The 25,179-nt window shown below is 46.7% G+C and overlaps 1 protein-coding gene across 1 annotated transcript in view; it reads right to left on the bottom strand.

Moving 5' to 3' along the window:
* Window positions 1-25,179, bottom strand: part of ST8SIA6 (ST8 alpha-N-acetyl-neuraminide alpha-2,8-sialyltransferase 6) — a 478,017-nt gene that overhangs the window by 98,144 nt on the left and 354,694 nt on the right. Inside the window, exon 5 of the mRNA XM_078663574.1 lies at window positions 7,569-7,713. Within this exon, the coding sequence (XP_078519700.1) occupies window positions 7,569-7,713 (145 nt within the window). The remainder of the gene's footprint in view (window positions 1-7,568; window positions 7,714-25,179) is intronic.

Below are 25,179 nucleotides of genomic sequence, written 5' to 3'. Positions count from 1 at the left end.
GAGTCAGTGAGGGAAGCAGTGATGGGCGGCAGGTGGAAGGGCAACCAACACTAAATGCGGGCTGTCACGGGGAAACTAAGTCATTCGGCCGTAATCATAAAATGTTGAACTGAGGGAGAGGCTAGAGAGACAATGTGGCGTCCTCTTGGGATAGGATGTGGCATAAGTGCCACAGTTGCTGGAAGCTGGGAAACTGGATTTGAGTTTTGGCATCGGCTTTACAACTTTGGGCAAATTACTTAATCTCCTCATGCCTACAAAAATGAATATGTCCTTGTGTAAAAGAACTGATGCTTATGTAAAGCACTCCAATACCTTTGGTGGTGTTGGTGCAAAATATATAACTTCACAAAAAAAATAAAGACTTACAGTGTTAGGCTGGATAACAGTAGTGAACATGAGGAAATACATTGTATCGGCAAGCACATTAAAAGGACTACTTTTGCCATGAATACTGAGGGGCAGGCAGACATTGATGATATCAAGACTCAGCTAGCATCAGCGGAAGGAAGGAGGTGGGGGAAACAATAAGCAGCAACGATAGGAAAAGCAGTGATGGGGAGGGGGTTTATCTGTAGACATGGCATGAGGTTAGGTGGGAGGAGCCGGAGCTGGTAAAAGTGTAACCACTATGTAGAGTGCTGAAAAAGAAAGAAAATGTAGGTCCTAAAATGTTCATACAAACGGGAGCAGTGGGTGTTTACAAGTACTTGGTCAATGCTCTGGGAGTGGGGCAAAGCACAAGAAGAGGCATGACTATGCATGCCAGGACCAAAAGGTGACAAAGAATATATATAAGGCAGACAATGGAGCGAGCAAATTGGAAGCCTGTGGGCAGGATGAAACCCACGGATTAAACACAACAACGAGCCGAGACCTAAAAAGCTGTGTCTGTGTTTTTCTTCATTGTTTACTTTACATGTGCACACTCCCAGCTTTTTAATGCCCAGCATGAAGACAGAGAGTGTACGGGTGCTTAAGCACGCAGGGAACGTGGGTTGTGATGTGGACAGTATAATGGGGCAAAGAAAATCCAGAGGCCACTGGTGTTCCAACAGGGTCCACTGATTTTGTAATAATAATTCAAGTTACAGTATATTAATATACAAGCCATAGAGCTCTCTGTCCAAAAAGTCGTGCGTTAAAGGAATTTCTGGGTATGTGTTGATGTAATTTAGACAATATGTATAACAAACACAGAAGCTTTTCAATTGAAACAATTTAGATTTTTTAAAACATCGTCCTTGATTTTCCATTTGCTGGTTGCTTAATATTGTGAAGTGTTTTATACAAATTCAGTTTAGGTCCATCCCTAGGTTTTGTTGACTATGTTAGATCTATAAAGCACATTATACGTTGGAAACAGCATGCTTAGAAAAGGGTATCACAGTGCGATTGAATATAGATTTTCTCGTTCAAAAACAATTAGGGCTATACCAAACTATGCTAAGAACCCTTGCATGAATATCCCAGCGAAATAATTCAGGCTTATTAGTAAAGCATTCTTGTTTCTTTACACAAGGAGAAGAGCACGGTGTCAGGCTGAATCCCATCTCACAAACCTGTCTGTGTAATCTGGATAAATGATAGTAATCTTCCTCTGTTGCTGAGGGAGAGTTCCAGGTTTGGGCTTTTTGGTATGCAGTTCACATCCCTTGGTTGTGCTGTGGCCTTTGCCTGCAGACAGTCAGCATATAAAGTCTGCCATTCTTCTTAAGCCTAACACAGGAAGGACTAAGGAGCATGCACAAATAAATGCCGCACAACGCACGCTCTGATCCTTATTAGAGCATTTGTTCCGTGAAATTGTCATTTTTAATTAAATGAAATCTTATTTTGCCTGGCAAAGCCTTTCATTAGGAACTTTGTAAGAATGTTTATCACACACCAAAACATTATCGTATGACATGCTTAGCATCATTTATTGTGGCACATACATATTTGCTGGCTTTACTTTTCAGCCGAAGGTTGAATTTACAATGACATGCAATATGGTGAAGAGCACATACTACGTTACCCGGAATATAACGCTATTGAATGCATTAATTCACTATATGCACTGTGAGACAATCAAAGTGCTCCTGAAATCACACAATCTCTCTTATTGTCTGTGATTTCTGAGACTTGTGATGTTTGCCTCGTATCTGATGGAAAAGCGGGAGAAGGGGCCCCCAATTGTTAGGTTATATCTCCCTCGCTGTTGAGACCAAGCTTGTGGTGTGTGAAATGTTTATTATGCCAGCATGGTCTCAAAGAGTTCCCAACTATTGGTCAGCTCTTATTTCACAGTTTCCCATTCTTCATATGCACTGTATCATTTTGTCTCACAAGTGTTAACGGGCGTTTGTAACTTTGTTGTGAGCAAATGTATACCTTGCATAGGTTTCTCTGTTGAGTACTCTGAAACTAGTAACACTAGTTACTTGTGAGTATGTAATTATCATAATACAGAATCCTCAGCACGCGCTTGCTGTTTGTCTATACTCTATCCCCCAGATGCATCAAGCCCATATTCTGCGAATTTTAAATTGCGAAAATTACCGAATCACAATTTAGAATTCGCAGAATGGGATGCATCAAGAAAAGCGACAAAAAAAGTGAATCGCAATCGGCTGCAATTGCCAATAGAGATTTTCGTGAAATCGCACAAAAATCGCAGAATCGTCCGTTTTCCATGTACAAATTGCGAATTCGCATTTACCGAAATCGCAAATTGCGATCGCAATTTGTGTTGATGAATCTACCTGTATGTATGGTATTGTAGAGAGCCGTGTTTATATTTAAATGTATGCTCGTGTTGCGCCAACATGAGCTCTATGTTTTGATTTAAATTGTTGTCCACGAGCGCTTCATGTGTTCCAGCCCGTTCACGTTACTGTTAACAGTAAGCTGTTGGGATCGGAGCCGGATGCACACGGAGTGTCGTGGGTCTATGTAATTGGAATTAACTATAGCTTTCTGAAAAAGGATACTTCGAGCATTACAGCAATGTTCTTCAGGACCCTGATTTACTAACCCTTCACATCACGGAGGAAGGCAACTTGTTGCTTTGCATTGTGTGAAAGAGAGAGAGTAGAAACATGCCATGTATGCTTGCACCATCGTACAAGGATGCTTGTGCTATGGGCAAGATTGCTTTTGCGCAGGAGCGGATACCCTCTTTCACAAATCAATCCTTAGAGGCATATTGCTCTTTCTATGATTCTCAGGAGCTAGGCAGAAGTTCTCTAGACAGAGCTCTTATTTGCATATCATTAGCTCCTTGAGAATGTGTGCAGAACTTCACTATTGAGAACTCCAAAACAGTCAACTCTGAAGTTTGTTATTAAAGGAATATAACGCTGGGTTGCTCTCAAAATTAACATTGGTAGCCAGTTATAAAGTTTGAATGTCAAGAGACCATATTTCTAAGTTTATATGTGTGAATTGTTATAAAATGGGATCTCTAGTTGGCAGAGGATTGCACCCTGTCCAAGTAGGGACTACCACTCTAGTCAGGGTAAGTCAGATACACACCCTAAGTTAACCTGTACTCACCCTCTGGTAATTTGTCACAGAGCAGTCAGGCTTAATTTAACCCGTTAACCGCGGTGGTAATTCCGCCACGGTGCGGGCGTTTCCGTGCGCGGGTGGGGCTGCGTCGGCTGTTGGACGTGCGCAGCACTACGAAGGTAGTGCGTGCGACGGCCAACGACCGACGGCAGCAGGGAAGGGGTTAAGAGTCAATTAAGATAAGCCAGAATTTGTAGAAATCAACTGCATAAACCACTTCTGAGGCCAAGGACTGGAGGGGACACCTCATGCAAGGGTAGGACTCACAGATTGCAGAGTTCAGCAGCATCAGCAGGATTGCAGGAAGTCTTTTGTGTCCCTGAGATTTCAGAAAACAGGAGGCAAGCCAGCAAGCCCTTAGAGCTAATCTGGGTTCAAGTGAGATGGGTCCAGTCCTTGTCCTGAGCAGGGCAGAGGTCAACAGGCAGCAAAGCAGCGGGCACTCATGAGTAATGAGTAATCTTGTGTTGGCGCTCTGATTTGTGTTCCAAAAATTAGTTGGGTGCTCTTTTAGAAATTATTGTACTTTTATGTCTATTGCTCAATGTACTTTTAAAGCTTTTGAAAGTTTTTGCATCTCTTTGCACTGCTGCGTGTTGCCGAGTGCAGAGATTGTACACCAAGATCGGTCTGTCTTAGACCTTTTTACAATTCTGCTTGCTAAAGTATTTTGGGTATTTCTTTGCCTCACCTGATTGGGGCGGTATCAGGGCTCTCTGCTTCCTGCCGGTGCCTGCCTCGAGGGAGCTGCAACTCTCTCCGCTCCTCTGTGGGGACGCCAGCGGGGCACCATCTTGGGAAGGTTGACAGGCTAGTGTTTCAGCCTGCCTGCCATTTAACTATATAATGAGAGCCGCAACGTGGATGCACGCAATGGGCCCACGCTGGCACACCAAAGGCAAGCCAGTCTGCACCTGTCCATGTCCGCTTCGCGGCCAGCGCCAGCCATGCTCCCCAAATTCCCTGCTCTCAGAATATCTCATGGTCCGAAGACTTGCTCCTAGCCATGAATAAAGGCACTTGCTTGGGTAAGGCTAAATTTGACCTTAGGATGGAGGAGAATATGTTCTGCTGTGATATATGTAAGTTTCAACGGGCTGTAAAAGCAGGGGTGACTAGAGGAAACTCTGCCCCCCAGGTTCCTGCACTGACAATAAATTAATTGTTAGAGCCTTCCTGATCAACTGTAGATCTCTCCCGAAGCATGCTGACGACATCTGGCTCTCTTTAGCTGAGTGCAAGTGGGATATTATATTCCTAATAGAAACTTGTTTGAAGGAAGGCACTAACCCTGACCTGATGTTAGCTATCCACCCTGGATTTCGGATAGTCTGTGCCAATTGAGGGGGTAACAGGGTTGGTGGAGGGGTTGCAGTTGTGTTAAAAGACTTCTGGGAGATCACCATTGAGAGAATGGGTCCTACTGGGAATATGGAGGCCCTAACCTTTCTGCATTAAGACCACCCCCTGTTCCTCCTTGGCCGGATTACTACTATACAGACCTCCAGACTATCCATCTGGCTATTTATCTGAGCTCAGTGATATTATCGCCCAGCATTCAATACTGTAGCACATTCTGCTCAGGAGGCTGAATCAGGTGGGTGTGTGTGGAACAGTACTGGCCTGGATATGCTCATTTTCGGAGAATCGCTCTCAACAGGTTTTTCTTCGCCCTTTTCTATCTGCAGAGAAACATTTGGTGTGCAGGGTACAGAAGGGGTCGGCGTTAAACCCTCTGCTCTTTAACATCTACCTTGCCCCATTGGCCACCCTTATAGAATCTTGGGGTGTAAAGGTTCTTTCTTATGCAGATGATATGCAACTAGTGTTCTCTTTTAAAGATGGTGGCTGCCAGAGATGAATCCACTGCCAATCCTGTCAGAGTCTGTAAGAAACTTGGGAATTAGGCTGGAAAGGACCTATCATTCAACGCTCAGGTATGACATATTTCCTTTTCGTGGGATCTATTCGAAAATTCATACGCTTCTTGCCAGAGAAACACCGAAAAATCAACAGTGCATGCTTTGGTGACGTCACAATTGGACTATGCTATTAGCTTGCACCTGTGGTTGCCTGCATACTTGTTCCGCAAGCTTCAAATCATCCAGAATTCAGTGGCAAGATTGATTAGGTGGGTACCTTTCCGCCACCATATCTCCCCTCCCCTCACCTGAGACAGCTGCATTGGCTTGCAGTAATTAGGAGGATGGAGTTCAAGTCGTTGATCCTGGCATTTAGAGCCACTAGAGATCTGGGCCCTATGTACCTTAGGCAGAAGTTGCATCTATATGATGATGATCGTGTCTTGAGTTCCAACCACTTGCAGCTCTAACAGGTTCCATGATTCCACAAAACCCGGAGAGGGGGCAGATTTTTTGCATTAAAAATAGCTAAACTATGGAACTCTTTGCTGGTCCACCTTTGCCGGATGGAATCAGAAATAGAATTCAGGAAAGCCCTAAAAACCTGGCTCTTCAATCAGACATAGTTGCAAAATGAACTGTCACTTGAGCCTTCCGCTAGTGCTGTGACACCTCCGCAGAGGTAGCTGTGTGCTTTAGAAATGGCCATTCCATTCCATTACTAAGCAGCTCAGCAAGCAGAGAAGCAGTTCCTCAGAACAGTCAGTCACATCAAAGTGGCACTCCTTATTGCACAGCAGACTTTACTCCAGCATAGTTATTCTCATGTCTAATAGTGTGCTGATTTGGTAGGGTCAGAACCATGGTACCTATACCGAAAAGTGCCTTTGATGTAGGGGGTGATTCTAAGGAGTTCTCTGAAATGCACAAGAACCCATTTCAACCCACTCCATTCTGCCAGGCTATCTGTGGGGAGTATAAATAAATAAATACATAAATCAGCCCTTTGTGTTAGGATAGGACACAGCCAAGTTAGATTTAAGTGTGAACCACCTCTCCACCTTCCTGCAGAGGAAGGCTATCAGAATACAGATGAGTCCTCTGTCACACCCAGCACTTCCTGTGCTTGTGGCGGTCTAGAGGGAATGCATAAAGTGTACCTGTCACCCAGCCCAAACGTGTATTGGAGACAGGCAGCAGGCACACAGAGCAAAGTTAAGAGCAGATAAATGGCCACTTTCTAAAAGTGGCATTTCTAAAATGATAATGTCAAATCCAACTTTGCCTCTAAAGAGGATGTATCACCACCATTCCAAAGATATGAAACATGATGTAGCTACTCCTTTCTGATCAGGAATTACAGCTTAAGACGCATTTTAAGGAACTCTCAATGCTAGCCTATGAGGGCAGTGAAAAATGAATTTAGCTATTTGTCATTACCAGGACATGTGAAACTTAAAAGTACATGCCCTGCCTTTTAGTTACACAGCACCCTGACCTTAGGGTCACTTAGGTCCTACCTTACAGTTGCCTTATGTGTGATAAAAGAGGAGTTTAAGGCTTGGAAAGTGGGTTTAAATGGCAGGTCAAAGTGGCAGTAAACTGCACACACAGGCCCTGCAATGGCAGGCATGAGACAGGTGTGAAAGGCTACTTGTGAGGGTGGCACATCCAGTGCTGCAGGCCCACTAGTAGCCTTTAGATTACAGGCCCTGGGTATATGGTATACCACTTTACAAGGGACTTACAGGTAAACAAAATATGCCAATTAGGTGAACACCAATGTTACCATTTTCAGGGGTGGAGCACATGCACTTTGACACTGGTTAGCAGTGGTAAAGTGCCCACATTCCTAAGGCTAACAAAAAGATGCAGCAGAAGGTGGAGGGAATCATACAGCTAAAGGTTGGGGTAAGACCACCCTTAGGACGACAGGTCTATCATGAATGTATCTCAATTATGTTATAAATTAATCTTATGGGTGGGCTAAAACATATTGGTATACAAAAAAGTTAAGTAAGAATTGAATATTTCTCCACTACAATAAATAGGGACGACATGGGGAATTCCCAACCTTGTGCTCCTTAAGAAGTGAAAGCAGATTGAGAAAACATCATTTAAAATCACAGCACATTTAAGTTAGCCATGACTTACCTTAGGTAACATCTTGAAAATGGTCTCTGAAATAGTTATGTTCTTTTTGCTATCCACTTCATAGCTCATATTACTTCCCAGTGAGGTATTATTTTGTGAAACAATGAAGTTCTGCACAGCATTGCAACACGAGGCAAGTTTTGCCCTGTAAAATTATAAACAGTTATGTATGCAGGGTGAATACTGCCACAACACGTGTACACTACAAAATGTTCTACTCATGGTGAAAAGAACAATCATCTTCCGCAATCTACATTATAGGTTATCTCAAAGAGGAAGAGCATCTAATTGATGACGAGTACATGAAATCTTGTGATCTACCAATGTATGCATGCATTCTTTGCACGCACTATTAAACAGCCAGATAAAACAAGCATTAGCAAAACTAATAGGTCTCATCTCTGTGTCCTACTGGCTTTGCCAATGGTTTTCAGCGATGCTGAACATAATCCGCAAGGCTGTGCAGAGCAGCTAAAGGAAAAAAAACTATAATGCAGCTACCCAAGCCATTTTGTACAAACATTGAAATACGCCAAGACTAACACAACTCTACAAAAAGTTTTAGGGTATACGATCACAACTCTTAATCAACATGATAAGAAGTCTTTTAAGATTGTTGTTCACTAGTATCTCAAACGCATGTTTATGTTAGTTTGTGTGAAGAAGACTGACATAAACATTCAAGCAATGCAAAAAGATGACATACATATTCAAACACATTTTTTACACAAAATACAAAAGAAAACCTAACAGAACTGTACATGACTAAGGATTTCACAACAACATACAAGCAGTGTGTCTTAGTTCAAACGTTTTGCAAAAAGGCACATTAGGGAGACAGCTGGAAATAGATCAGGTGATCACCAGAGGTGCCACCAGCTGACTGGGCCTCAATCTGTTGCCATAGACCCTCAAGAGTAGGACACTCTCTCTGTGCTTTGCAAAACTGTGCCCAAGATGCTCCCCCCCCCCCATAGTGTGCCAGTTGTCCAACTCTGGTAGAGCCCAAGGGTAGCAACATGCTCCCCATTAGCTTACAGGGCATCATAGTGAGGTTCAGCCTCCTCCCTGTGTGGAAATGTGCCTTTTAATGAGCACACCAGTGCAGGGGTGTTAGAAATGGGGGTCTCTAGTTGGCACTGGCTGGTTGCACTGTCCACCACATCTGGTTCTGGTAAGTTCTTCCCCTGTCAAGGTTCCAAACTATCTGAGGTGACAAAGGGCAGGGCAGGACTGGTGTCAGGTTCCTTTCTGTATGCAGGAGGCAAAACCTATTAGAGTGTAGGTGAGGATGAGAACAGCCCTTCCCCAGTCATTCTGCCAGGCTGACCCAACCTGTCCACACGTAAGCCCCCTTTGTGGTACTGTCTGGAAGCAATACACAAATTCCCAAAACAGAGCAATTCACAGTATATGACACAGGACAAAAAGCACAAATGGTGGTGACAGGAATATGCCAATTTTCTAAGACTGGAATTTTCAGAATTCTAACCTAAAATATGACTTTACCATTAAAGAGGATTTTAAATTACAGTCCATTTGAGTGCAACCAATATATCTCTATTTGCTACCAATCCAAAGTTAGCACTTATTAAATGTAATGATTTAACCCTGTTTTAGTCAATGGGAAATATAGGCCTTACAACAGTGGAAAAAGACTTTAGGATAGTTTTTCAGTGCCTGGACATGTAAAACTTAAACCCACATGTCCTACTTTTTTTAAAAATGTTATGTACCCTGTGGTTAGCACCTAACTTGGAGGGTCTTATTACTTGGAGATGCAGCGAGCGCAAGGTAAATAGTTTTATTTATTTATTTACTTACTTTACTTCTGGCCGTCGTACATCTGACTCCACTACCTGCCCCTCCCCCTGCCCACCACCCCGCAGCTCTCCCCCTGCGAGCCGCCACTGGCCGCATTGCTTCCTTAATGTCGAAGTACATGCTGCCAGATTCTTTAAGGCTAAGACTAGGACTAATGTTGTGCTGAAGGTAAGCTGGTTAGTCCTGCTCCTGTACCTGCCCACAGTCAGTCTAGCATTCAAGAGATGTATACAGATAATGACAAAAATTCTGGTCTGCCCATATGAATAGAGGAGAGCAGCCACAGAACTGTCTACTGTCATGCCTGATTACATGAAGTGCTTGAGTTTAGATCCGCGAAAGTGATTGAGACATGCAGGTCATGAGGTACTCACCCGTAGTGCTGGGTGTTTCTGTCGTGCCATTTTGCATTTGTTACAAGCTGCATGTGTACAGCATAGCCTTTCAGCATTCCTGTTGTGCCTAATCTGAATAGCCCTTGATCACTTACCTAATCTCCTGGGTTTGCCTGTGGTGTCCATGTCATCGTCTTCCCAAAATACCTTACAGGATGTGAAGAGGAGTCTATCTTCTATTGACCTATGCAGGATGGCTGTTGTATTATGTTTCCCTTCCAGTTCTTCCCAATCCAAGATGGTAAATAAGAGGATCCTGGATAGCTTCCTCTCTGGAGAACATTTAAGCAGCACTGTCCCATCATGCACTGGGCACTGGGACAGGAACAGACTAATTTGCATATAGCCAGGTTCTGAGCTGGGATGGTGCAATGAGCTAAAAAACAGGTGATGGATTAAAACCATGATCTCTTGACTTGGTAAGAGTATTCTGCATCATTCAGAAACTCTGTCCATCACCACCCCCTTTTTCCAAAATGAATTTTGCCTCTGTGCATGTTTTTGTCCCTGTTGAGAGCAGGGTTATGTGGTTTTAGCATTGCATTGCATGCTGGCAACAGCTTATTGCTTCCCTGTTTACCACGGAATACAGACATTTAGTCAATATTAAGTGCAAATGTATTGTTATTCTGTGTTAGGGTTGGCGCAGGGCCCAAGTCAGGCTCCTGTACTATTTAGAGAAAGGGGGTCCGTTTAATCCAATTTTAAATGAAGGCAGGACCGGTTGAAATTTTTATTTTAAAAATCTGGTCACTGGGTGTCACTTCACGACTGCTGAGATAGCCTTTGTTTTAATGACACATTGTCCACGTTTTTGCAAAGAAAACACGGAAAGAAGTTTGGGTCAGTGCAAAAAAGGCCTACATGGATGGCTCTGTGGTAACCATGGAAGTAATATTGTCTCTCTGCATAAAAAGTATGCATTGCAAACTAATATGAAATTGTTCAAAGCCAAGAAAAACATACGACCCAGGATAATTTTCAGTTACACCGGAGTATTTTTCGTAATTTCCGACACTTTAATAATACCATTTTTAGGCAACATTGTGAAAAACAAGCATTTACAATGCAACGGTTTCGCCTTTGCCAAAGTTAGAGCTATTGGCATTGTAAATGACAATATTTTTATTTATGTGTTGGTTTTGAAAACAGATAAATAAATGGCATTGTCATTTACATTGCCAACAGCTTAATCTCTTGCAAATGTAAGACCTATTGTACCCTACTGGATTTCACTGAAGAAATTCAGAGTCTGGTCTGCAGGTGTCACGTGACAGATGCCCAATTGACAGCTGAGGGGGTTAAATCGTGCTGGGGTGGCACATTAAGGCAACGCTTGCTGAAAGCACTACACTACCCTACTGGAGTGTCAGTCTTTTTGGACATGGTCCACTCACTCATCTTGAAACAGGAAGCTCGCCACCAGTTCCACAAAAACATACCGTCATTAAATCTTTCCTTTTTAAGGGTTGGACATTTCAGTTGGTGTCTGCTCTCAGTCACGCTCGTCTTGTCGCCCATTGTCAATCACGCGCCTCTCTGTGCCTGGCTGTCAAGTGCCGGCGCCATCCTAGTGCGCATCTTCAGTCAGCCACGGTGTGCTAGCCAACCGAACTGCATTATGGGATGGCATGGTGGGTTAAAGAACCTGTTTTACAAACATGTGTCCGTGCTTGTGAGGAGGTAGTGCACCTGTTGAGGGAGAGAGAGTGTGTTTGCATATGTGCGTGCATGCATGTGTGTGTGTGAATAAGCACTTCCAAGATTTAGTGGGACTAGAGTTTTTATCTACAAATCATTGTTTTCAGCTGTGTTCTAATGGAATCAAAGCAACACTACACCCCCCATAATGCATAGTGTGATCACATAAAAGTACAGAACTGGAAAGAGTGTCCATAATGACCAGCAAGACGGTTTTCACCCTAAGAAGGATGTGCTTCAGTCTCCAGTGCCACGGGCGAGTGGAAACACACACTGTGCTGGTGGAGAAGTAGAAGAAGTACAAGTGTCCATAGAAGAGAAGTAGAGGGGATGCACTCTCCATTCCCTATGCACTCTCCACTCCCTATGCACTCTCCACTCTCCACTCCGTATGCACTATCCACTCCCTATGCACTCTCCACTCCCTACGTACTCTCCACTCCCTATCCACTCTGCACTCCCTATGCACTCTCCACTCTGCACTCCCTATGCACTCTCCACTCCCTATGCACTCTCCACTCTGCACTCCCTATGCACTCTCCACTCTGCACTCCCTATGCACTCTCCACTCCCTATGCACTCTCCACTCCCTATGCACTCTCCACTCTCCACTCCCTATGCACTCTCCACTCTCCACTCCCTATGCACTCTCCACTCTCCACTCCCTATGCACTCTCCACTCTCCACTCCCTATGCACTCTCCACTCTCCACTCCCTATCCACTCTGCACTCCCTACGCACTCTCCACTCTGCACGCCCTACGCACTCTCCACTCTGCACTCCCTATGCACTCTCCACTCCCTATGCACTCTCCACTCCCTATGCACTCTCCACTCCCTATGCACTCTCCACTCCCTATGCACTCTCCACTCTCCACTCCCTATGCACTCTCCACTCTCCACTCCCTATGCACTCTCCACTCTCCACTCCCTATGCACTCTCCACTCCCTATGCACTCTCCACTCCCTATGCACTCTCCACTCCCTATGCACTCTCCACTCCCTATGCACTCTCCACTCCCTATGCACTCTCCACTCCCTATGCACTCTCCACTCCCTATGCACTCTGCACTCCCTATGCACTCTGCACTCTCCACTCCCTATGCACTCTGCACTCCCTATGCACTCTGCACTCTCCACTCCCTATGCACTCTGCACTCTCCACTCCCTATGCACTCTGCACTCTCCACTCCCTATGCACTCTCCACTCCCTATGCACTCTGCACTCTCCACTCCCTATGCACTCTCCACTCCCTATGCACTCTGCACTCTCCACTCCCTATGCACTCTCCACTCTGCACTCTCCATGCACTCTGCACTCCCTATGCACTCTCCACTCTGCACTCTCTATGCACTCTGCACTCCCTATGTACTCTCCACTCTTCACTCTCTATGCACTCTGCACTCCCTATGCACTCTCCACTCTCCACTCCCTATGCACTCTCCACTCCCTATGCACTCTCCACTCCCTATGCACTCTCCACTCCCTATGCACTCTCCACTCCCTATGCACTCTCCACTCCCTATGCACTCTCCACTCTCCACTCCCTATGCACTCTCCACTCCCTATGCACTCTCCACTCTGCACTCTCTATGCACTCTGCACTCCCTATGTACTCTCCACTCTGCACTCTCTATGCACTCTGCACTCCCTATGTACTCTCCACTCTTCACTCTCTATGCACTCTGCACTCCCTATGCACTCTCCACTCTCCACTCCCTATGCACTCTCCACTCTCTATGCACTCTGCACTCCCTATGCACTCTGCACTCCCTATGCACTCTCCACTCCCTATGCACTCTCCACTCCCTATGCACTCTCCACTCCCCACTCTGCACTCCCTATGCACTCTCCACTCCCTATGCACTCTCCACTCCCTATGCACTCTCCACTCCCTATGCACTCTCCACTCCCTATGCACTCTCCACTCCCTATGCACTCTCCACTCTCCACTCCCTATGCACTCTCCACTCTCCACTCCCTATGCACTCTCCACTCCCTATGCACTCTCCACTCCCTATGCACTCTCCACTCCCTATGCACTCTCCACTCCCTATGCACTCCCTATGCACTCTCCACTCCCTATGCACTCTCCACTCCCTATGCACTCTCCACTCCCTATGCACTCTGCACTCTCCACTCCCTATGCACTCTGCACTCTCCACTCCCTATGCACTCTGCACTCTCCACTCCCTATGCACTCTGCACTCTCCACTCCCTATGCACTCTGCACTCTCCACTCCCTATGCACTCTGCACTCCCTATGCACTCTCCACTCCCTATGCACTCTCCACTCCCTATGCACTCTCCACTCCCTATGCACTCTCCACTCCCTATGCACTCTCCACTCCCTATGCACTCTCCACTCCCTATGCACTCTCCACTCCCTATGCACTCTCCACTCTCTATGCACTCTGCACTCCCTATGCACTCTCCACTCTGCACTCTCTATGCACTCTGCACTCCCTATGTACTCTCCACTCTTCACTCTCTATGCACTCTGCACTCCCTATGCACTCTCCACTCTCCACTCCCTATGCACTCTCCACTCTCCACTCCCTATGCACTCTCCACTCTCTATGCACTCTGCACTCCCTATGCACTCTGCACTCCCTATGCACTCTCCACTCCCTATGCACTATGCACTCTCCACTCTGCACTCCCTATGCACTCTCCACTCCCTATGCACTCTCCACTCCCTATGCACTCTCCACTCCCTATGCACTCTCCACTCCCTATGCACTCTCCACTCTCCACTCCCTATGCACTCTCCACTCCCTATGCACTCTCCACTCCCTATGCACTCTCCACTCCCTATGCACTCTCCACTCCTGCACTCCCTATGTACTCTCCACTCTTCACTCTCTATGCACTCTGCAATCCCTATGCACTATCCACTCTCCACTACCTATGCACTCTCCACTCTCCACTCCCTATGCACTCTCCACTCTCTATGCACTCTGCACTCCCTATGCACTCTGCACTCCCTATGCACTCTCCACTCCCTATGCACTATGCACTCTCCACTCCCTATGCACTCTCCACTCCCTATGCACTATGCACTCTGCACTCCCTATGCACTCTCCACTCCCTATGCACTCTCCACTCTCCACTCCCTATGCACTCTCCACTCCCTCGAGCTGCACTCCCTATGCACTCTCCACTCCCTATGCACTCTCCACTCCCTATGCACTCTCCACTCCCTATGCACTCTCCACTCCGCACTCCCTATGCACTCTCCACTCCCTATGCACTCTCCACTCTCCACTCCCTATGCACTCTCCACTCCCTCGAGCTGCACTCCCTATGCACTCTCCACTCCCTATGCACTCTCCACTCCCTATGCACTCTCCCCTCCCTATGCACTCTCCACTCCCTATGCACTCTCCACTCCCTATGCACTCTCCACTCCCTATGCACTCTCCACTCCCTATGCACTCTCCACTCCCTATGCACTCTCCACTCTCCACTCCCTATGCACTCTTCACTCTCCACTCCCTATGCACTCTTCACTCCCTATGCACTCTTCACTCTCTATGCACTCTTCACTCCCTATGCACTCTTCACTCCCTATGCACTCTGCACTCCCTATGCACTCCCTATGCACTCTGCACTCTCCACCCCCTATGCACTCTCCACTCTCCACTCCCTATGCACTCTCCACTCTGCACTCCCTATGCACTCTCCACTCTCTATGCACTCTCCACTCTGCACTCCCTATGCACTCTGCACTCCCCACTCTGCACTCCCTATGCACGCCCTATGCACTCTGCACGCCCTATGCACTCTGCACTCTCCACTCCCTATGCACTCTGCACTCCCTATGCACTCTGCACTCCCTATGCACTCTCCACTCCCTATGCACTCTGCACTCCCTATGCACTCTCCACTCCCTATGCACTCTCCACTCTGCACTCTCCATGCACTCTGCACTCCCTATGCACTCTCCACTCTGCACTCTGCACTCTCCATGCACTCTCTATGCACTCTCTATGCACTCTCCACTCCCTATGCACTCTCCACTCCCTATGCACTCTCCACTCCCTATGCACTCTCCACTCCCTATGCACTCTCCACTCCCTATGCACTCTCCACTCTCCACTCCCTATGCACTCTCCACTCCCTATCCACTCTGCACTCCCTATCCACCCTGCACTCCCTATCCACCCTGCACTCCCTATCCACCCTGCACTCCCTATCCACTCTGCACTCCCTATCCACTCTGCACTCCCTACCCATTTGCTGTTAATCACCTTTGCAGCACGTACTTTATGGCCTCTGATGCTCTTCAGCGCTTTGCAGTGCGGTTAGGATATGAAGCGCTATATAAATTCAACTGTAATGCATTACGAAAAATGCCAAACCATGAAAAAACTCCCTGTTGCAAATCTTATGAGCAGTTTTACAAGTGTCACACGAGGGGCACGAGATGCTTAGCCCATACGAGTCTATTTAGGCCGTTTGGGTACTGGACACCCGCAGTTTTAAGGACATTATTAAAACGGACTGTAAAGTCGAACTGAAAGAATGAAAAGTTATGCATGCTGCAACAAAGGGGATCAGCCGAGCAATTTCACATCAGACAAACCACTGCGGAGTCCTCACTACAAATAAAGGGGAAAAAACTACTTTTAGCGCCCATGCACTTGATGAACAGCCAGATCGTGGCCTGTGTCTTCATCATGTATTTTTAACTAACGTACACTGAATTCACGTGCTCCACCACTAAAAAACAAGCACTCACCTGGGCTTCCTCGCATGGAATGACCAAAACAAACACAGAAGGAAAAAAACGAAACTCCGCCCACCGCCACGATGACAACATCGCAGAGGCGGAGAGGGAAAAAATCGCGGGAACGCCCCCGAATCTGGTCCGGCCTTGACGGACAGATCCGGCTCCCAATGGCTAGCCTCCATTTATGGAGCTAGCTAATGGGAGGTGGGGGACGTTCCGATAGCCAATATGGTAAACAAAAGATTTCACCTGCGCGAACTGCTTGCGCAGATCGCCAGGTCGAAACCTAATGATGTCATTAGGCCACACTGCCTACATGGCGGTCGGTGGGATAATAAATCGTTTCGCAGCAATACCGGAACAACGTGAATGGACAAAAGCGGCTCTTGCATGTGGAACTTGTGTTTTTGAGCCTTGTTTCGCGTCAAATGCAACTTCGTATCAATTTTGGACACAAGTATGCGATAGAAAAAAAAATTACGAAAAATGCCAATTTTGCGTTCTGCATAATGGTGCATGATTTTGCCAACATTCCGCAGAATTAACCAAAAAGAGATTTCACGAATTTTGCAAACTCCTAAAAAAAACTTTACAAAGCAAAACATAGACACGGGGATGCTCTGCATTTTCGACCCAGAGCCTTTGCCATTTTTTCACAATACATTTCTTTAATTGGAGAAGAGAATAACCACCAAGTGCAAAGTCACGAATGTTTATTCGTGCACGTATTGTGTATAGTAAAAACCTGCGGGGTATAAAAAAACACGAGGACCCTTAAAATCCGCGTGGCGGATGTTACCATGAAGCAGCTTGACAAATCCGCAGGCGTGCTTGGTATTAGATGTACTAAAAGTACACATAAAAGGTTGAATGAAAGGCGATGGAAGCTTTGGACCGGTGCTCGAAGCTCATTTACATAATAAAGGGACTCTTCTAAATTGACCATGCGCTGCTTCCGCTCCATTTGCATGTTCTACCATTTCTTTGAACCGATTTTTGAATCTCCAGAAATCATGTTTATCAACACCCAGACACTTATTTTCAGTCTCGTTTGAACGTTTTTTTTAATTACTCGCCTACATACTGGTTCATATTTATGTGAACGAAAAGAACACGTTGTTTAACGTAGGTGTTTTTAACAAGCGGGTGTTACTGCCTCAGCAGTAGGGTCTGGTAGTTTACTATTGAGAGAGCGCAAACTGACCTAAATGTATGAGTGCATCACACTTACCTGTAGTAAGCACAAATCATGAGGAGAAATGCCATGAGTGCTAATAGTATCTGCAATTATATTCTAAATGTATAGCTAATATAGAGATTTAAGTAGAAGTGGAACTAATACAGAAATGTGCGACACTATATGATTTTATTAGATGTGATTATTCCTGAATCCATGTCGTGTAGCTGTTAAAAATGTAAGATGGTAGGTGGTTAAACGCAGAATGTGGTAGGCCTCAGGGCCAGAGCTGGAGGGAAAGGGAAGATGTTTCTTTTCACGACACAGATTGTATTAATGTTTTGGTCATTGCATTAATGGGCCAGGATTTATAAAATGTTTACTGAATAATAGAATAAGAGTATTAACATGCTTTAATTAATGAAGAAGTTGAATGCTATAATCATTATGAGAAATATTGTAGGCCTGAAATGTTTTAACATTGATTTACACGTACATGTCTGGGCTGAGAAATGTTGCAAGCCTGTATTTTGGAAGTCTATGAGAGTTGGGTTCTTGGCTGCAGATATCTGTCTGCAAGAGGAAAGGGGGGATCCAATTATAAATGAATGAATAGAGGTCTGTTCAGTAGACGGCCCAGACATGGAGGAGGGTTCCGGAATGTTTAAGGGGTATCAGCGGGCCGGAGAAGAGTCTGAGAAGCAAGGTCAACTCTAACGTATGAGGCCCAATACAAAGCATCATGGAAAAAACCAGAAGCTACACCACGTGAGGGGCGTCTCGAGAGGGGCGTCTCAAATGTTGTTGACTGTTTTGTATTAGGGACAGCACCCCTGGGTGGAGTTAGAGCAGATACCTGAGGACCCTTCAGAGAGCGGATGGGTAGGCAGAGAGGGGTCATGACTGGAGAACTATAGGTTTTCACCAAGAGACTTAGAGTGAGTGACTTCCCTTGGGGGTCATTCACTGCTGACACCTTTGTTAGGTTGGGATTTGGTTAAGTAGGGATACCATCTAGAGCAGGGTAGGGACAGCCTAACCTGTGCGTTTTCCTCCAACTTAAATGAAGGAGAGATATGCGTCAATGCTGATAGCTTTATTATTCTTAGAACTTGTGTTAGTGATTTCCGTTGCTCGTCTGAGGGCTTTCCGAGAGCACATGTATGTAATTGGACCTGTGTATCTCGTGAATCTCATTCTGAGATGCCTGTATTTGCAGCTTATCATTTCCTTACAATAAACTTTTGAAAGCTAGAAGTTGTTTGTGATCTTTGGGAGCAGAGTCCTTTATTGGGTGAACTAGCTTGGAAATGGATGTACTTCGACCTTAAAGACAGGCAACAAAGGTTCAGTCGACCAGATCGAGGTTTGGATCAATAGTGCTAAGGTATCGATCAAAATCTCGCCCTTCCAGTTGGTAGCAGAGGATGGTTGCCTTCTTGAGGACGGTAACCTAGGCCAGGTTAGCTTACCCCAAGGCCCCTAGAAATCGATGATTGGAAGAACAGCCCGCCGAAGAAGATCCGGATGACGTGAGACAGAAACAGCAGCAGTATCGGTCGAGAGTGAGTATAAAGGGTTATGCGTGTTAAGATTGCGGTGTTTTGTATTGTATCTATGTTGTAATGTCTAGCGGAGTTGAATGTCTGTAGAGTGACTGTGGAACAGGTTGTGAGCGCGCGCAACCGGTGGAAATCTTAAGTTCAAGGAGAGCTTAAGTGGTTCGGGTGTATCGGACACCCAGAGTAATTGTCAACTAGTGTGAAGGGGGTCATGAGGTACCATTGATCACCCGAAAGACCGAGATAGGGGGAACGTAAGAGTGAGTGCGTGAGTAACGGACGCTGGTCGGAAGTTACTGTGTGTGTAAGCAACCTATCAGAGAGACGATAGACATTTCGTCAGTTACGTTGACAATTACATATAGACTGTGGACGTACAGTCGAGAGAAGTGACCGCTTGGACGGAAGTAGTCATTTTTCGGTGTATGAATGGGACGCATGCATAACCGGGAGACGAGTTGAGAAAGGAGGGGTGCTGCTGCGAAGCGGAGAAAAGTGACGTCAGAAAGTGTCGCGACGTGATTGGCTGACCGGAGAAAGACCGCGCTGTGATAGGCCAAGTTAGCAAAGCCGCGACAGGATTGGTGGATTGTCATCAGGAAGTAAACAGAGTAGCGAGGCTGGATATTGTGCGCATAATTATGAAGTGTTTTAAATGGTTGAAAGCGGTGTTTAAAAAAGAGAAGCGGGGATCGTATGAAGGGGAAGAAGCCCCGCCGGAGGGTACGCCAGCTCGAAACATGGCAGTGAATGTTGGGTTGCATACGATCCTCTGGATATCAGAGTGGAGTAAGATTACGGAAGGAAATGAGGAACTGACGTTCCCGAAGTACGGGACGTTCAGATTAGAGGTGTTACATCGATTAAAATCAGTCATGACCTCAATAAGACCCTTGCCTAGACCGACCCAGTTTGAAGCCCTTGAAGCATGGATTAGGGCAGCGCATGAAAAGAATATGAACAGACGACAAGAAAGGGTGAAACGCTCGGTAAGGGCAGTGCAGGATGCCAGGTGGGATGCGGATGCTAAAAGATGGAGAGTGCATAACCTGGAAGTAAATAAACTGTACCCAGTGTTAGAGGTGCCCGTAAATAAAAGCCCCCTAGAAGAAGATGATGAGAGCGAAACAGAGGACAGCCTGATAAACAGATTATTGACAGACAGGCCACCCCCGTATAATAGAGCAGGGGGAGAGGTCGAGCATACAGAAGGAGAAAAGGGGGGCAATGCAGGAGAGCATAGACCGCTTCCCAGTTCAGAGTGGGATCCTGAGCCAAAGAAAGAGCTGTCCCAGCCTAGTCAGGTGCAGCAGGTAGTCGGTAGGTTTGTGGTGCAAAGAGCGCCGGAAACGGAGAGAGCCACATCCTACACATTACCAGATGCACTACAGGTACCTGTTACCATAGGTCCTATAATATCGATATATGACCAAGAGAGAGCAAGAGGGGAAGAACGGGTACAGAAGGACAGAGAAAGAGCAGAGAAGGCAAGAAGGAACGATACGATTAATTCCCCAAGTCAGATGCCGATACCGAGAGAGTGGAGCACCCCGATGCACACAGCAGGGGACCCGGGAGGAGATCCTGGGGGCCCTAGATGGCCAGTGGATCTGAGGGGATCTGGACGAAAATCCTTTCAAGAGCTAAATGAGTACATGAAGCAGTGGGATGAGGCAGTGAAGGCTCAAAAGAGCATCATAGCTGCGGAAGCTGAAAGGGAAAGTCAGGACAGCCGAGCTCGGACTCACTGCGGGGCTGGGGAGAGCAGCCCGGAGTGGGACTGTAGAGAGAGAGATAGTAGGGGAGTCACCCATTGGGCCCGGAGTGGAGATAGAACAGACCTGGAAAACGGGGGCCCCGGGAGTGGAGGGGTGGCGCGCCCAATACTCAGTGAAGGTGAGAGGAGAGCACAAGAGTACAGAAACAGCTTTAAGTGTCCACACTGTGTGCCTGGCACCAGAGAACTGAATGGGAGTTGTGAGAGATCGCACCATAGACCCTGTGATGACGGAAATGAGCGCAGCCCAGGGAATATGGGGAACCAGGAAGGATCGTATCGGATACTGAGCGATACGAGGCAAAGGGAGAGTAGCGACCAGAGGGAAAATAACAGAGAGGTGTACGGTGAGAGGAGAGAAGAAGAAGAGAGTGGGCAGAGCAAGAGTAGGGGTAACAGGCCCGTGTTCCATCACCTTCCAAGATCGGATGGCCAAGCATGGGACCTGGAGAGATGGGAGCAAGGGAGGGCACCCATTAACTCTCCCGAGCCCAAACGCAGAGCTCGAAGTTGGGATGGTAGGGAGACCAGTGAGCCCCCTTCGAAAGACATATTGCGAGCTGAGATAAAAGCCAAGAGACTTGATGTCACCAGCTTAAGATCAGATCTGGATGACATGGTAGATGGTACCCTGCCTTTAGAAAGAATGGAAATGTATGAGCAGGATGAAATACTGTATATGGCAAAGGACATCACTCGAAAGGCGAGAGCAGTTCATGAGAAGTTAGTCGAACTAGCAGGCAAATATATGGTGGATCTGTCAAGAACCAAAGCATTACAAGGTAACCACAGGCTACATTACACAGATCGAGACCTAGATGAGAGGAGAACGATTGGGCTGAAAACGCACATAAGGGAACTGATCGCTGGAATAAGGACATGGAGGGCACTAGATAAGTGGGAAGAGAGGTGGTCCAAGAAAGGGACCGGCAGGAGAAGCATGCTTGGTATGACACCAGGAGGACAGCAGGGAATAGAAGCTTACCCTTTGCGGGAAGTCGCAAATGGGAACTATGTGCATGTCCCTTGGAGTAGGGGAGATTTAGCTGCTTTTACCACCTCCTTCCCCAAATTGCGGGAAAACCCCGTGGAGTGGTACAAGCAAGTCGAGAGGTTTGTAAAAATCTCAAAGGTCCTATGGATAGATCTGAACACGCTGTTTGACATTGTAGTACCAGGAGATCTGTGGACAGCATGCAAGGTTAGCGCTGAGTGGCCCACAACGGAGCCAGAGAGGGATGCTAAGACTAATGGGCCGTCCGAGATTGTGATGGCAAAATTCGAGAGAGTGATGACTTGGCTGAAAGAGAAAGTGCCAATGCAAGACATAGATTGGGTCAGAATAGACCGAACCAGACAGGAACCCAAAGAGACAGTCCACGAATATTACGAGAGATTGCTGAAGGCGTTTAAACAGTATAGCGGCTTGGATGTAATGGATCCGAAGGACATAGGGCAATTTGTGTCCAAGTTCGTCCTGGGACTGAGACCGGATATTAGTTTAATGATTCAGCAACACTCGATTTGTTGGCAAAGTAAACCCCTAGACGAAATACTGAGATATGCCAGGTACTGCTGTGATGAGATAGACTCCAAGGCTAAGAAACTAAAGGAAAAGTTGATGGTGGTACAGATGCAGGCAGCAGGAAAGGGGGGACCGCAGCAACAGCAGCAAGGAACAGGTACAGGAGGAAAGAAGCAGTACAGTCAGAACAAGGGCAATGAGGAGAGTTCTACCTTTAGACCCAGAACAGACATAGCTGCCTTGAAGAGAACGACTAGGTGCCACCAGTGTAACGAGGTGGGGCATTGGAAACGCGAGTGTCCCTACAATGTAGAAATAGGAGAACAAGAGATAGAGGAGGAAGAGGTCCAGAGCACACCTGCAAGAGGGGTGACGCCATACCAAGGAAAGGTGCTCAAAGGGGGGGGGGCTCCTCCCCGAGCTCAGTTCCCGCAACCTCCTCGAGTAGGGACTGTGGGTAAGACCTATAGACAAATGCCCCTGTTTGTGGAAGGTGAAGAGTGCTATTATGTGGACCCATTAACCGGACAGAGAGTGGAAAGAGAAGACTGCACCCTTGGGGCAGCTTTAGAGGTGGACCAGAGGGGACCCTATGTCGAAGCAGAAGTAGCAGGGTGCCCTACGACATTTCTGGTGGACACAGGAGCCACTAGGTCCACGATCAGATCAGCTGCAGTTCCAGACCTGCCCATGTCTGGAGAGACCATACAAGTGGTAGGGGTCGCAAATAGGAGAATAACCAGCCAATTGACAGAACCGGTACAGGTGAAAATAGGGAAGTACAGCGATGAGCACCAATTTGTGGTTTGCGATTCAAGCCCTGTGTGTCTGCTGGGAAGAGACCTGTTGTGTAAATTGAATTGTACTATATATTGTACACCTCAGGGAGTGGAGGTATTGACCAATGATGATGATGCAGATTTCAAAGTTGCAAACTCAAGAATATGCGTGGAGCTGTATCCTACTTTGACAGTAGATGAGCTCCCCTGGGACTTGAGAGAGACAGTGGCATCAGAAGTATGGGATTTCACTGGGGAAGAGATAGGTTTGGTCAAAGGGGTGGACCCAGTGAAAATTGTAGTGAAACCGCATGCTGAGTTCCCAAGAACACCCCAATATAAATTGACTCCAGAAACGATTGCAGGCATAAAACCCGTGATCGAGTCCATGATTAAACAGGGAATACTGAAAGAAATCGTGGGTAGTCCATGCAACTCCCCGATTATGGGTCTGCAGAAACCAAATGGGAAATTTCGGATAGTGCAGGACCTTCGAAAGATTAATAACATAGTCGTTTCGTGTTGTCCAGTGGTACCGAATCCATCAGTGATACTGTTTCAGATTCCATTCCAAGCAGAGTGGTTCACAGTGATCGATCTTTGTCAGGCTTTCTTTTCGATCCCTCTGGACGAAGAAAGCCATTTTCTTTTCGCATTTAAGCTGGAAAATCGCGTCCTAACATGGTGTCGTATCCCTCAGGGGTATACAGAGAGTCCATCGATCTTTAACCAGCTTTTGAAGAAAAATCTTGAAAGTCTAGTGCTGCCCCAGAAGTCAGTTCTGGTCCAGTACATAGACGACCTCCTCGTGGCGTCAGAAACAGAAGAAGCTTGCAGGGAGGACTCCATTGCTTTGTTAAATCACCTAGCTGCCAATGGGCACAAGGTGTCCCCGGGAAAATTGCAGTACTGCCTGACAGAAGTGCAGTACTTAGGACACAGAATAGAGAAAGGGAAACGAAAGGTGTCACCAGACAGGATAGAGGCGATCATGAAAATGAATGCGCCTAGGACACAGAGAGAGGTCAGGATGTTTCTAGGGATGGTGGGTTATTGCCGACAGTGGATCGCGAACTTTTCACTGAAAGCAAAACCCTTGCAAAAACTGACGCACAAGGAGGTGAGCGATCCGGTACCATGGGACAAAGACTGTTTGATGGCATTCTTACAGCTGCGAGAGGACCTGTGTCGTGCTCCGGCATTGGGAATGCCTGATTACAATAAACAATTTTTTCTTTACTGTTGTGAGAGAGAAGGTTGTGCGTTGTCTGTGTTGGTCCAAATCCATGGGAATGCCCGTAGACCAGTTGCTTATTTCTCGGCTACTTTAGACCCAGTAGCCGCAGCGTTGCCCGGATGTCTCAAATCCGTTGCTGCAACGGGTGTCAGCATTGAAAGATGTGAAAATATCGTCATGGGGCACCCGTTAGAGGTGTGCGTGCCCCATTCTGTTGAACTGTTAATGACCAGGACCAAAACCCAGCATCTGACCAACAGCAGGCTCACGCGATATGAGCAAGTTATTCTTGCTGCAGAGAATGTGACCCTCAAGAGATGCTCTGTTTTGAACCCTGCCACCTTGATGCCACTTCCAAATGATATCGATGATGATGATGAATGTACAGACCATGACTGCCTCGATGTGACTGAACTATGCACCAAACCCAGACCCGACATCGTAGATGAGCCACTGACCGACCCAGACGAAATTTTCTTTGTCGATGGCTCATGTGTAAGAGACGAAGTTGGGCAGTTGAGAGCAGCTTACGCTGTTTGTACAATTGCTGGAGTTGTGGAAGCTGGGTGCCTGGAAGGAGTACACTCCGCTCAGGTAGCCGAGATCATTGCCCTGACACGTGCTTGCTTAGCAAGCAATCAAATTCGAGTCACCATATACACCGACAGCCAATATGGCTATGGGGTAGTTCATGATTACGGGCAGTTATGGTCTCAAAGAGGGTTCATGACCTCTTCAGGCTCTCCCATTCGCAATGGAGAGTTTGTGCGCCTGTTGTTAGAGGCGTTGCAATGCCCAGCAGGTATCGCAGTTGTGAAGTGCACCGCACATACCAGAAATGAGGACTTTGTTTCAAAAGGCAATAGATATGCAGATGAAGTTGCGCGGTATTGCGCGGA

The sequence above is a fragment of the Lissotriton helveticus genome, chromosome 10 (genome assembly GCF_964261635.1).
Source record: "Lissotriton helveticus chromosome 10, aLisHel1.1, whole genome shotgun sequence".
Taxonomy (NCBI): Eukaryota; Metazoa; Chordata; class Amphibia; order Caudata; family Salamandridae; genus Lissotriton; species Lissotriton helveticus.
Note: the sequence above shows the minus strand (reverse complement) of the source record. Positions and strands in the feature narration are given on the sequence as shown.